The sequence below is a fragment of the Aedes aegypti genome, chromosome 2 (genome assembly GCF_002204515.2).
Source record: "Aedes aegypti strain LVP_AGWG chromosome 2, AaegL5.0 Primary Assembly, whole genome shotgun sequence".
In the NCBI taxonomy this organism is placed as follows: Eukaryota; Metazoa; Arthropoda; class Insecta; order Diptera; family Culicidae; genus Aedes; species Aedes aegypti.
Window position 1 is genome coordinate 111,498,675 of NC_035108.1, and position 13,342 is coordinate 111,512,016.

Sequence of the window (13,342 nt, forward strand, 5' to 3'; positions counted from 1 at the left end):
AAGTTTTCTGACTTTTCTGACTTGAGTCTGTTTTAGTAAATTTTCGAGAATTGATTGTTTCGACATTTTAAATTGAAAGTTGTTTAAATTCCAGATTACTTTCCCAAAATGTGATTTCCAGTTGTTCTAATTTCGAATAGATTTAAAAATCACGCATGAATGTATGTGAACCCATTACTGATCAATTATTTTTTTTTTTTTTTTTTTTTTTTTTTTTTTTTGTATGGTATTCAGTTGGAGCTGCCTGACAGCTTAACTTGTCAAGGCTGAACCCTCGGTCTGGCTTTTGCCAAGTTTCCCCTCTACCAGGACCAATACTCAGACGGACTAGGCAATGGCGCCCACTTGAACACTGTTTTTTATTAGTATTGTGACGTGGTAGTTTTTGAAAAGTACCCATATTCCCTTGCTTCTGAGAAAAGGAAGCATTGTGAAAATCAGCAGCTCCATTAGAATTTGTTTGAAATAATAGTGTAGAATTTGTTTTAAAAAGTAGTGGTGTACTAATACTGTCTAGTCGAAATGATTTTGAATAATTTGTCATTCAAGTGCTATTCTGATTACTCCTGTCTTTTACGTAAGATTAGAGTCTTAAATGTCAAGTGCCGTCAAGTCTTAACAAAATTAGGCTGTTCAGTAGTAGTTCTAGTGAATTTCATTTTTGTTGTTAAAAGTATTTATTGGTCATTACGTTCATATATCCTTAAAGAACAAAGTCGCTTTCCTTGTCTGTTCAACAATTTTTCAAAACTAGCAAGTGTACCCTAATGATCGATCTCAGCGTCTTACTTTCCATAGTCATTTTTATAGTGAATATTGACGAGTAAAGTTACCTTAGGCTTCTATTACAGTCTCCTACAAGCTTCACTTTTCGGTGGCAAATGCAATGCTTCACAACGCCTACTTTCTACTTGTAAATTTTGCGAAAATGAAGCTGGAATTAGATTATTTATACCGCTGTTACAAAAGAGGTATTTCTTATCATGGCAATGTAAAAACCATATTAAAATAAGATTGTCGCCACTTATTTCTACTCAGTGAATCTACTAGTCATTTTTCTAAGAGTTCCTAAGTATTCCCTACGTCGTATATGATAACGATGTATCTAGCTAGCTAATAGTAAGAGTGGCTACGGATCATTCTGGTTAGCAAAAGGCAAACTGAACGTCACCAATAGTATTAATGTCCACTTCGAATAGATTAATTATTTGAAATGGGCATCAATTCTATCAATGACGCAGAATGTCCGTTGGATCACATCCGAGATATTATTGCGTCTATGCCATATGAATTATGACGCGGCTTTAAGCAAAAATGCCAAAATGTGATACCACCACTACAGGTTACGCCTTTGGTTTCCATCATATGGGCTAATGGATTATGCCCTCCCATCGCGGCAAGGTCGCATAACCAAGGGGAAGGATTACTGATCAATTATTATTCATAAAATTCAATCATGTCTTGGGAAGCCGAACTTTTTTGGGGCTTCGACGCGGAAATTTTTAGTCATGAACATATTCTAACACATGAATTACTGCCTCAAAAAAAACCCTGATTGTTATCGAAATTCCTTGAGAATTCCAGGTTTTATAAAATTCCCTGATAATTCCAGGGGCATTATTTTTACTCTATAATAGTTTTTATTTTAGAATTGTTTTAAATTCTTAATTGTTCTAAATGTTTTGTCTGTATGCCTGTAGTTACGTCGCTTTGCTTCTTCATATAAGATGAAAATCTTACGTCGTTCTGTAAATTCGGAAATAAAACGTTTTAAATGTGAAAATCGAGTAGGTTTGAAGTGGAATGTCTAGAATAATGGCTGAGGAATCCGATGAATGGATAATCTAAGTTTGTTTACTATTCGGAGATAAGTCAGTTTGAATACTTTTCCGAGATTTCATTCGAAAAATCTCCCACTGCTACGTCACTTGGAGACGCTCCCGATAAGCTCCCCAACACGTAATCAAACAATTACGTAGTTTGTGATGTCCCGCTTTGGATTAGAAGTTTGTCCCGTTTTCGCACACAATGCGATTGGCGGCGTTCTATTTTTAAAAGCCACGCTAGAGGAGTAGCCTTTTCGCGTGGCATATCGAATTATGCAGTGTAGTGTCGTCAAACGGACCCAACATAAAGGCGGATATACGATACCAGCGGAGTGATTGTTGGGGCGCAATCGCGTTCCAATGAGCATAACAGTGGGTTGTGCTGTATACCTAGCTGTATAGCGTTAGACAAACGAGAATATGATTCCATTTTTCTCTGAGATGTTTTTTTTCTTTTTGCTATCCCAGACTTACAAAGACTGTTTAAGCATGACGCAAACATTTATCATAAGATGGTAGCAATAGGGAGAAAAGGTTTTACACTAGATTAGGGATTACAAATGGTTTCGTAACTTGGAAGGTCCAATTAAGACTAACTAATTCAAGGAAATTTTTGGGCACTTACCGACTGAGGACAACTGTTGGGTCTGATCGATTTTGACACTGTTCTGGACGACCTGCTGCTGCTGGACCTGGACCTGGATGGTCTGTTGCGGGGCTTGCTGCTGGATGACCACCGTCTGGGGTTGGGTCTGAACTTGAATTTGCTGCGCCACTGGCGAGGGCTGGGCGGCCTGTGCGCCGGGAACTTGACCCTGCATTTTTTGCACCACTTCGATCTTTCTGCGTTTTCTGATTCCGATAGCACTATCACCACAATCAGCAGGGCTTATCTGCAGGAAGCGGCGGATGATCACCGCAAAGAGAGGGGAAAATTTCGCAAATTAGCACCGATTCGAAAGATTTTCTTGCTGGGTTCGATAGAAAACACTGAGTAGCCACAATAATGGGAAAAGCTCACATTTAGAACACACCGATAGATAGTCACACAGTATTTCACATTTATAAGGGGGGTATCGATTCCCGAACGCGTTTTAATCGACGGATATTCAAAACTTTCCTCTCTGTTGCCTAATTCCAAAACAACGAAACACGCGAAAAATGATCAGACGACTAAACAGTAGTGGAAGGAAGAAAGTCACCAATCGCCATATTATTTGCCCTGCCTAGTTGGTTGGTACCGTCCAAGCCACGGGAAACTCGTTCCTTCCTATCTGGTGCTGTGTGGCGACTGACGTACTGCTTGTGGATGTGGACTGGCTTTGGCTTATGGATGAGACTATATTGCCCGTTTAAGCATAACTGTCTCATATGGAAAAATACAGCATTGAGAAAATAGCCCTCAATCTTCTCATAAAAAATTCCATAGTTTTCTAGTACATTTCTGCATATAATCATTTAGCACCATCTTACAGATAACTTATTTAGCTTCAATTGATCAGCAAAATATATAATTGTGTTCAAAATTCTCGATGATTTTTTCAAATCGACGTAAGGAACTATCACACGATTTAGATAAAAATAATTGAAAAGAATAAAAATTCATATAAAGACTTTTAAAAATTTATTCCTAAATATGGGACTGCACCAACTTCATATTTTTTCATAACGTTCCGAAATGTTTCTATGAAGAAAGTAAAAGATCCACATGGGACAGTTATGCGTTTATTGGCTGTATGAGAGACGAGCGAATCTGGGCGTGCGTGTGTGTACGGCCTTGCCTGATGGGTCTCACTGATACTGCTACTGCTGGTGCCGAGCGACATGGACATACACAACCACGACGAACATCGTACGGAAGGGGTTGTTCACGAACCATGTTTGTTGTAAACTCATTACGTATAGCTAGGTGTAGTGCAAGTTCAGAAAATTTATGTATGATTGTATTTGAATTTTTCTAGTTCAGTTTTTGAGATAGGCCATTTTTAAACTTTGGGCTTGTTTTTGCCTTTCAAAGGCTACACGGTAAAAATAATATATATCAATGGTTCTGCTCTTGGATTTGCACTACTGTTCAATATCAACAATATCAACGAACAGCTCTTGAATTCAACGCTGCATGTTTTTATTCGAAAATTTAAAAATGTTAATATAAACGACCCTGATTTGAACCATCAATCGTCGGAGTACAAGTCTTGTGTCTTATCCAGGGGGGTGGCAAGAGCCAATAATTACCAACCCAACATCAATTCAACATGGCGTCCAGTGTTCTTGTTTTGATTATTTTGGGATTACCAAAACAAAGTTTTTATGGGTAGGAGACATCAATGATACCTCACTGATGCGTAAAACAATAAACAAAATGATGAACAAATGAAAAGCGCATTAAAATACGACGATTTGATGCGATATGTTTAATTGCCAGAATCTAGCAGTAGCAGCGTATGAGCCGTAAACTCGAAAATCAGGAGAAAGGTTAGGGCAAACCGACCAGAAAATGGGTACCAAAACGCGAAGTACCAAAACGATGTGAGGAAGAGCCGAAATGTATGCAGAATGACAGTCGTGTCAGTCCCCTGGTCTTATCTCACTCCAACTCTTGTCTTTTAAAAAAGGTAGAAGTAATCCCAACGACTTTCTACAACGAGCTGTCAATGATAGATTGCTTCCATACCATGTTCAAAATTAATAACTTTCCATTTCAGAGACAATAAAGCTAATCCAAAACTAAAAATCTTCAAATCATGGTGATTGATGTTTTGAATTGAGTCAAGAGATCAACATAATCAATGTCTGTATGCCTCGATCGATTGAATGGATTAATCATTTGACTCAGATCAAAACACCAATCATTATGATTTGAATAGTTCTAACTTGGGATTTGCACCACTGTCTTTAGCACTAGACTCTGAAGCAAAAAGTCGTTGATTTTGAACATCATGTCTTTTGTATGGAAGCAATCATTGACAGCTTGTTGTACAAAGTGATTGAGATCAATTCAACCACTTTCAACTGATGCGAGTTTGTTTCGAGGTAAGATACAACACTAGCACTCCGAAGATTGAAGGTGCGAATCTGGGTCAGGCGGAAACGTTTATTTTAACTTTTTTTTATTTCGAATCAAAACATGCAACGTTCGATTCAAGTGTTGTTACCTTGATACTGTCTGATACTGGACGAAATAAAAGCTAACAATTTTGACTTTTCAAGAAAAAAAATTAAAATTTCACAAAAATTGTTTTCTTTTTTACATGAAAAAAATCAAAAATTTCCGTTTCTTCGTGTTTTTTAGTTTTTTGTTTTTAAATAAAAAATAAGCAATTTTTTATCGGCACACACTGTAGGTCTGAGCGCATTAGATTTTCAATTTTTAAAAAAATCATAACTTTTTCCAATCTTTTTTTATAGAAGCTTAAAATTTCAACTTTTCATAAAAAATATAAAACTCTGAAAAACATTGGTTTTTACATGAAAAAATATATATGTTTTTTTAGTTTTTTTTTGGGATTTTTCTGTTCTGGGACCAAAGAGGATATTACTGTTCTCATTTTTTCTAGAAACTTCGGAAAATTTTATGTATACTCTCAAATTTTCAGCGATGTATGTTCATTATTTTGAGCCAATTGCTAGCATACATCGAGAACCCAATTTTAATTAAAAGAAATCGCTTTTTGAATATGGCGTATGCCTCTTGTAAATTACAAAGAACTAGTCTTTTCAAAATCTTTAGCTTTCATTTTGTCCAAGAAAATTGAAAATCGGTCAAGCGGTTCAAAAGTTATAAGTTTCAAAAAATTAAAAAAGAAGGAACAAAATAGCAAATTTTCACGGAATTCGGTGACACACTAGATCAGTTTTTCATGGAACGGCTGCAAAACAAGAAATTATAGAAAATTTTAGATCTTTACATATTACAGCAAATGCACACTATCAACACTTTTGATACAAAGATTGCTTTTAGTAATATCATGTACAATTTTCTTAAAGCTTGCGGACGCTGATTGGATGTACACATACGTCAGAGCTATTGTTCCAAAGAGAAAAGTGACCGCAGATCAATTCCATTACAGATTTCAGCATTGTAGTTCCTTCGAGCCTAAGAGAATCATCGCACCTGCAACAAGATACAACAAAACCAAAAAGGCAACTTTGGCAAACATAGCTCTCAATTAAGACTGTAAAAGTTCTAATTGAACATTGAAGTTGAGAAGCTGGCTCTGTCTCAGTAGGGACGTAATGCTAAGAGAAGAAGAAGAATGATCAAAAAAAGAATTTGCCAGAAAAGTCAACATGGCATCTCGAGTTTTCTTTTTGAATTCCTTGTGAAACTACGACAAGTTTACAATACAATATGCATAGTATTTTAGTGATTCCAGACAATTCAAGCGACAAAAACCCCATGCCAAGTGAATTATGAAATAATATGTACTTGCAGGGCCCAAGTACTGCAAATATTGTTTCATGGTATTCTCACAAAGTAGTTCAGCTGTTGGCCAATTCGTTCAGTAATTATTTTACGAACTTCCTAAGAAATTTTTAGGAAAAATATGTTCAAGATACTTTGAACTATATAACCTGAAGTCTTCAAAGGACCACTAAAAAATAACTTCATAACTTTTTTTTTTAATTTTTTAAGCTTTCCAAGAATAATGAGTTTAGTAATTGTTCCATCGATTTCCCAAGGACTTCTAACAATATTTGCGATTAGGACATTTTCAAAAATTCAACCAGTTATTTTTCAAGAGATGTCTCCAGCAGCGATGGAATTTCTTCATGGATCCATGGATTGGATTTCTCTAAGATTTCAGCCAGGAATTTGTCTAATGATTTAGAAACTATTTCAAAGATTCTTCATCAGGTTCCTTCAGATATTCAGATTCAGGTATGGAGAAATTGCCCAAGGAACTCCGGGAGGTGTTTCCCAGCGAAATATGAAAGTAATAAACAAAAGAACAGAAGTTTCGTCAACTCTATAGAAATGCCTTGCGAATATCTCTGAAAAAAAACTTATGGACTGCTGCATATTTTTTGTCAGATTTTCTAGATAATGTTGATTTTTGTAACATGACTTGTATTGATGAACATAATAATAGAAAAAAATGAATCCTTGGAAACTATACTGTAAAACCATTTGAAGAAATTCAAAAAAACATAAACATAAAAACATAGGATGGAATCCATGAAGAAATTTGTATTCCTTTATCGTAGGAGTGTAATAATCGCTGTAGTATTTGGTGTTGTGAAACCTTCAATAAACTTTTACTCGATAATTTACTCGGGAAATGTTTGGGAAAACTACAAAAGTAATCCCTGGATGAAATGCCACATAAGTACCTAGAAAAAAATCTGAAGGCACTTCATGAAATTGAGAAATAGTTCTTAATAGACTTCCTGGAACAATTTTAGGAGAAATTCATGGAAGAAAATGTGAACGAAATTCTTGAATGAATCCATATAAACATGTCTGGAAGAAAAAACGGAAGATCGACGAACTTCTGAAGGAATTCTTGTAGAAATTGCTGGAAAACCCCTGGACAAATTGATCCAAAAAAAATGGAATAAACTTTTGTGGGATTTTATTGGAAAAACTTCTGTAGAAATCTGTGAAAAATCATCTAGAGAGTAACAACTGGAGAAATCGGTGAAAAAGTTAGTGGACAAATTTCTGGAGAAAACCTCTAGAGCGTAGCGGTAGTAGCGTTAGAATAAATTTTCTCTGAGAATGCCTTGAAATATTTCTGAAGGATTTCCTGGGAGCATTGGTGAGAGATTTCTGGAATGACGCCTAAGGTCCCCTGGAAAGAAAATCAGAGTAATCCATGTGAAAATAACTAAAGGTAGTAGCGTTGTGGTAAATTCTGGAGAAATTCCTCTAAAATTGCCTTAAATGATTTGTGAACGATTTCTAAGGAGAATTGATGAAGCAATCTCTAGAATGTCTTATCAAGTGTTTATAAATACTGCAGAAGAAATTTTTGGAGAAATCGCTCGATAATATCTTGAAAGTACCCCTGAACGAATTGGAAAATAAATTCTGGAAGAAGCTGTGAAATAGTCGCATGAGAATCAATAAAAAATTCTCTGGAGCCTCTAAAATTTAAACTCACTTCAAGCAGAAAAGAGAAAAAGGTGACTTTAGAGACCAATTTGGTTAAAAAAGTAGGATTCCTCAAGATTCTGGGGGAAATACTCAGATTCGAGTTATCAAAACCCTTTATTCTGTTTTATATTTAAATTCTTTCAAATATTCTTTCAGTAATTTGTCAAGCAAACCCTCACTGAGGGAGGGTCTCTCAGTTCACCAGAAATTCAATGTATTCCATTTTCTTAAAATTTAGTCCAAGCTTTCATTATAAATTTAATCAGGAGTTACTCTAAGGTTACACCCAGAAGTTTATCGAGGGATTGGATTCCTCTATAAATTCATCTAGCGAATCTATCGTTCATGGACTCTACTGGTACTATGTATCCGCAAAACTTTCGATCAGGAATTTTCGAAGACTTCAAACATAAATTTATGTAAGCATTCTTCCAGGTATTACTTTACAGATTTCTTCAAACATTATTTATGAAATTTTATAAAAAAATAGCCTAATTTCTCCAGGAACTGAATATACTTCTAGACGCTTGAGGAAGTCGTGATGGATTCCCTATGTAAAATGTTGGAAGAATTGCAGGGATATTGCTTCTTAAGCATTTTTTATTGAAAAAATCGAAACTATTATTGTGATAATTACTGTAGCATTTTTTGATGAAAACCTAAAAAAAAACTTGTTGTACAATCTTTGGTAAAATTACTTGACAAAGAAGCAGATAAATCTTTGGAAGTCTGCTGGAGTAATCCCTGAAGAAATTCTGATACAAATATTAATTTTGTTTTAAAATTAAGTGGTTTTAAAAGTCGAAAATATTGGTCCTTGTTAGGTATTTAAAGTTTTAAAGGTGAAAAACTCATTAGACCGCCGATCCAAAATATTTCTATCAGCTAGAAGATTTCTCGCATAAATTGCGATCTCGCTCTAAAAGCCATTGGTAACCGAGAGTGTAGCTCTTTGTTGCTAAGCAAATGAATTGACCATGAATGAAAACTATCATCACTGGGAGATAGAGGGAAATCTGCTCTTCATCACAGCATTATTGAATAACTTGTAAATCCATTTGTTTGCTCGGAAACAACAAGTTACACACTCGGTTACCAATGGCTTTTAGGGCGAGATCAGAAGTTATACGTGATTTCTTGATTGATTTTTTTGGAGGAGAAAGAGGACTCCTGTGGATGTCTTAAGAAGATTACCTTGAGTGACAACTACAAAAATGGGTGGTAACCGAACGAATCAGTGAAATAATTAGCGGTAAAATGTTGGGAAGTATTTCTGGAGGAAGTACTGGGAGGATATTCAGAGCAATTTTTGTTAGATGTCTGGAAATATCTGATTTGTACTGCTGAAGGATTTTCTAGAGTAATTGTTTGGATGAATCTCCGGGACAATTCTTTGAGGATTATTTAGAAGAAAAACTAAAGCACAATGTGCGAAGGAATGCTTGAAGAATATTAGAACTACTCGCATAGATATCTCTGGATCCTCTATGACAGGGCTGCCCAACGTACGGCCCGCGGGCCGCATCTGGCCCGCGACATCATTTTGTGCAGCCCGCGGAGGGTTCGAAGATTTTTCTCATATTCGGCCCATTGACTACCAATCTGAAATAAGAAATTATTTTATTTCCAATTTGATATCAACCTAATAATTTGTTTAAATTGTTTTTAAATCTTCTTAACTACTTACTTAACTCATAAGTGATTCAAATTCCTAATCTCAAATTATGTGTGTTTCAACCATGTTTCTACAACGCCTTCCTTCGGCATTCAAAAAATGCAGCCTGAGCAAAACTTATGGACAAAGGGCTAAGTTTTCATACATAATTTCACTAAATCATAGGCTAATATTCTCACAGAATCCTGGAAATAAATTTTACCAAAACCTAGGCGTTATTCACGCAGATTGCTTGACAGGATTATAAAAAAAAACTTATACAGGGTTTTTTTTACAATTCTGAAAACGACTTTCACGGATAACATTGGCAAGATTCTCACAGAATTTTTACCAGAATTCCAAAGACTTCTAGCCTGGATTTTGAAATACTTTTTAGCAGTGTTGATAGACTCACACTCAAATCTCAATCAATACGCACTCCCGTGAGAGCAAACTCATTAGAAATCTGCTTCGCAAATCTCACGCTTGAGATTTTGATGATTTTGCAATTTATTTTAGTTTTTCTATCAACTCAAACCGTAAAAAATGATTCAGTGGCAAAACCCGTCAAAAACTCGTGAAACCCTAATGTTGTTGTTTACGTTAGAAAGGATTAGTAGAATTTTACAGGACTAACAAGAAATTATTGCCGTGTGTGAGTAAACTGTGGAAATACGAGACAGTCAGTCAAAAAGTTGAGCCAACTCATCCATGATTTTTTGACTGCTGAGTCGCGTGATTGACAACTCACGCATGAAAAATCTCAAGCGTGAGTTATGAGAAATTGAGTTTTTCACAACCTTACATTTTAGCACTCTCAACAATTTCAAGGTTGCTTATCGAAATGATTTTTGAGTGAGATTCGGAAGGAATCCTAGGACTCATAAAATCCTGGCAATTCTGACCAAGTTTTTCGTAAAAGCTTGATCTGAATTTCAGCACATTTCGGGTCGGATTCTGACAATATTAGAAGTATGATTTTTATAAAATCCAGAGCTTTGTTTGCACAAAATCAAAAAAAGAAATGGGGTTGATTCTTCACAATATTCTGCAAGAAATTATTAAATAGTTTTGAAAGAAACCCTCATAATTTCCACCAGAATGGTTAGCAGAACTTATATGATTTTCGATTTCTTCAAAAGAAATTTACTTCATTAACTGATTTTTGTCAAATACTTTTGTCAGACTTTATGCGAATATTTGTTGTTTTTTTTTTAATGTGGCCCGTGACCCGAAATTGTTTTTGTGATTTGGCCCGCGGTTCAAAAAGGTTGGGCAGGCCTGCTCTATGACATAGCATTCCAAAATGTGGGTCTAACCATTTCTTCCAATGACCAGGCATTAGGTCAGTTGGCACTAACAATCAAGACTTATTCACTTAAGACAGTAACGTTAAGCTTAATGTTGATGTTAAGACATCTTAATGTCGATTTTCAAAGAACTAGTTAGTTTTTGAAGAACCACACAAAAAACTGCAAAATTATAATCAGTTCCACATCAACACTTCTGTACATGGAATTACGATAGACGTCACGACGCAAATTTTCTGTGTCAGATTTTAGAAAAACTTTACTAATTTTTTCAGAGATGAAAATTTTGAAGACCATTTCTTTGAATTTCAAAAACCTGAAATTCAGTGAATTTTACTGAGTATCGCGTGAAATACGCCAGACGGCTGGGTGGGTCGCGCATCCGAAATGTTTGGGAACCTGAGTTCTCTGTAAGAAATTTTCGAAGAGTTCTTGTAGATGAAGGAAATTAGTTCTTGAAGTTATGAAGGGAATTAGTTCAATAATATAAGCACATTTTTTTCTTCTTTCCGGCAATATGTCCACAGTTACTATCTGCGAGCTTTTTTATTCGTCAACAATTATTATTTTTTATGCATTAGGTTCTTTGTAGAGATTACTCCAGAAATGTTTGCTGGAGGAACATTGCTATAATGTAATCCAAGATTTTGCAAATTATTCTAACTGGAGATTCAAGGTTTGATGCGCTCCGTACATTTTAGTTATCTGTTGCAGCAAATGAAAACAATAACGATAGTGGATCTGAATTCGGAAAAAAATAAAAATCTTTAGACTTCTTTCTAAATCGATTCAGGCCAACATGGAATATGATAAACTTGAAGCATTTTTCTTCAAACCCAGTCAGACCTATCAAGCAAAATTTCCTCAATGTCATATCTTAAAAACGCACCTTCTACCAATACAACTACCGTTTATTACATGCAGCACCCCCCCAACAGGGGAAGCCAAGCAAAAGCAACAACAGTGTTCTTTGCGATTGCGGCTCACTACTGTTTTTGTATGACGACCATCAAATCCATGGCACAGCCAGCACCCGGTGTTGGTACCTGCGTACATCATCTCACAATGACCCGCCATGGTATGGATGACGTGAGCAGAGCATCGTCTCCGTTCCGGCAATCCCGAGTAGGGGTAGACGGGGCAAGATGAGCTCTAAGGATTAGCTCAATTGGGGTGTTTAGTGATGAAAAATTCACAGTTTTTCATAGCATGATCGAAAGAACACATTTTTCTAATTGTAACACGATTTTACTGCACTTCAATATCTTAATTTTGATATATTAAATGATTAAAAACGATTTCATTCCGTCGACTGAATGACGTTTCAACTTACATAATGACAGCTCGTCCCGAAGTAAAATTTGCCGAGGAGTGATTCAAACGCGATTTCCATACTAAATTTAAACGTGTTTACCCCGCCTACCCCTGCGACCATAATGCCGCTCTCTCTGTAAACAGGGGTAACGCTAACTGCGCTGAAAAAAGAAAAGCACGAAACAAAACTCGAATGTGTGCTTGTGCAAATGAGAAACGCATAATACAAAGGGGTGCAAATGCTATTTTAGTCTAATTTGAAGGAAGAGAAGCAAACAAATTACAGAAATCACTTTCGCAAGTTAAATGAAATAATTTCTGAAAACAACTATTTAATTTTTAGGTTGTATTGATGCAACATTAATGCCCGTCATTCGTTTTGGCAACAATGATGAATTTTCAGCTTGCATTTCAAACTGATAAAACTCAGTCTTGATAGTTTATATTGACTTGAAAAAGTATCACTATACGCGCTAACATGCATGAAGTATGCTGATACCTTTTCAGCTGTGTCAGTGCAAAATCAACTGATTTTCTTCGATTCGAAATCGTGAGATGAATCAGCAACAATCATCAACGACGCGTACAAATTTCAATGACGGCCTACTTCGCCTTAATAAAAAAATAAGAGTTGTTGAGGAGGTTTTTATTTTGATTGTCAATTGCACACTTCTGCACGCAAGCCAACTCAAATCAAAGCTGAAAACACTACGTTAAGGTTACGATGTCGTAAGGGGAATTGGTATAGAATGCCCTATTTCATTATTCAATGAATTATCATAAGTTTTTCTTTTTTTCTGGCATTACGTTCCTACTGGGACAGAGTATGATTCTCAGCTTAGTGTTATATTCTAAGAAGTGTTCACTGTCATAATTGTTTACAGAGAGCTTAATTTGCAAATTGACATTTTTTGCACTTGTGTGTCGTTTGGTAAGCACGAAGATGAGAAATTGTATGTCCTAGAAAGTCGAAAATGTTTCCAACTCAAAACGATTTTCAATCGAACTTATTTTACTTTCACGAATTGGATGGTCTTGCTAAATAGCTGTACGATAACTCCTATGAGTATTTGATCTCATTTCGCATCATAAGATTGTGCCACAGTGTATTCTGTACTTTATATGTCTTAGGCGTCTT

General features: G+C 35.8%; 1 protein-coding gene across 5 annotated transcripts in view; it reads right to left on the reverse strand.

Annotated features, from left to right (window-relative positions):
• The window catches only part of LOC5576163 (UDP-N-acetylglucosamine--peptide N-acetylglucosaminyltransferase 110 kDa subunit), a 129,018-nt gene that overhangs the window by 101,725 nt on the left and 13,951 nt on the right, over nt 1-13,342 (reverse strand). For 3 of the 5 annotated variants that reach the window (XM_021841963.1, XM_021841961.1, XM_021841960.1), the window contains one exon: nt 2,452-2,719. In XM_021841963.1, coding sequence (XP_021697655.1) covers nt 2,452-2,647 — 196 coding nt within the window. In that variant the 5' untranslated portion in view covers nt 2,648-2,719. Of the gene's footprint in view, nt 1-2,451; nt 2,720-2,847; nt 3,129-13,342 lie in introns of those variants that run through there. The other 2 variants (XM_021841964.1, XM_021841962.1) reach the window with 2 other exon arrangements.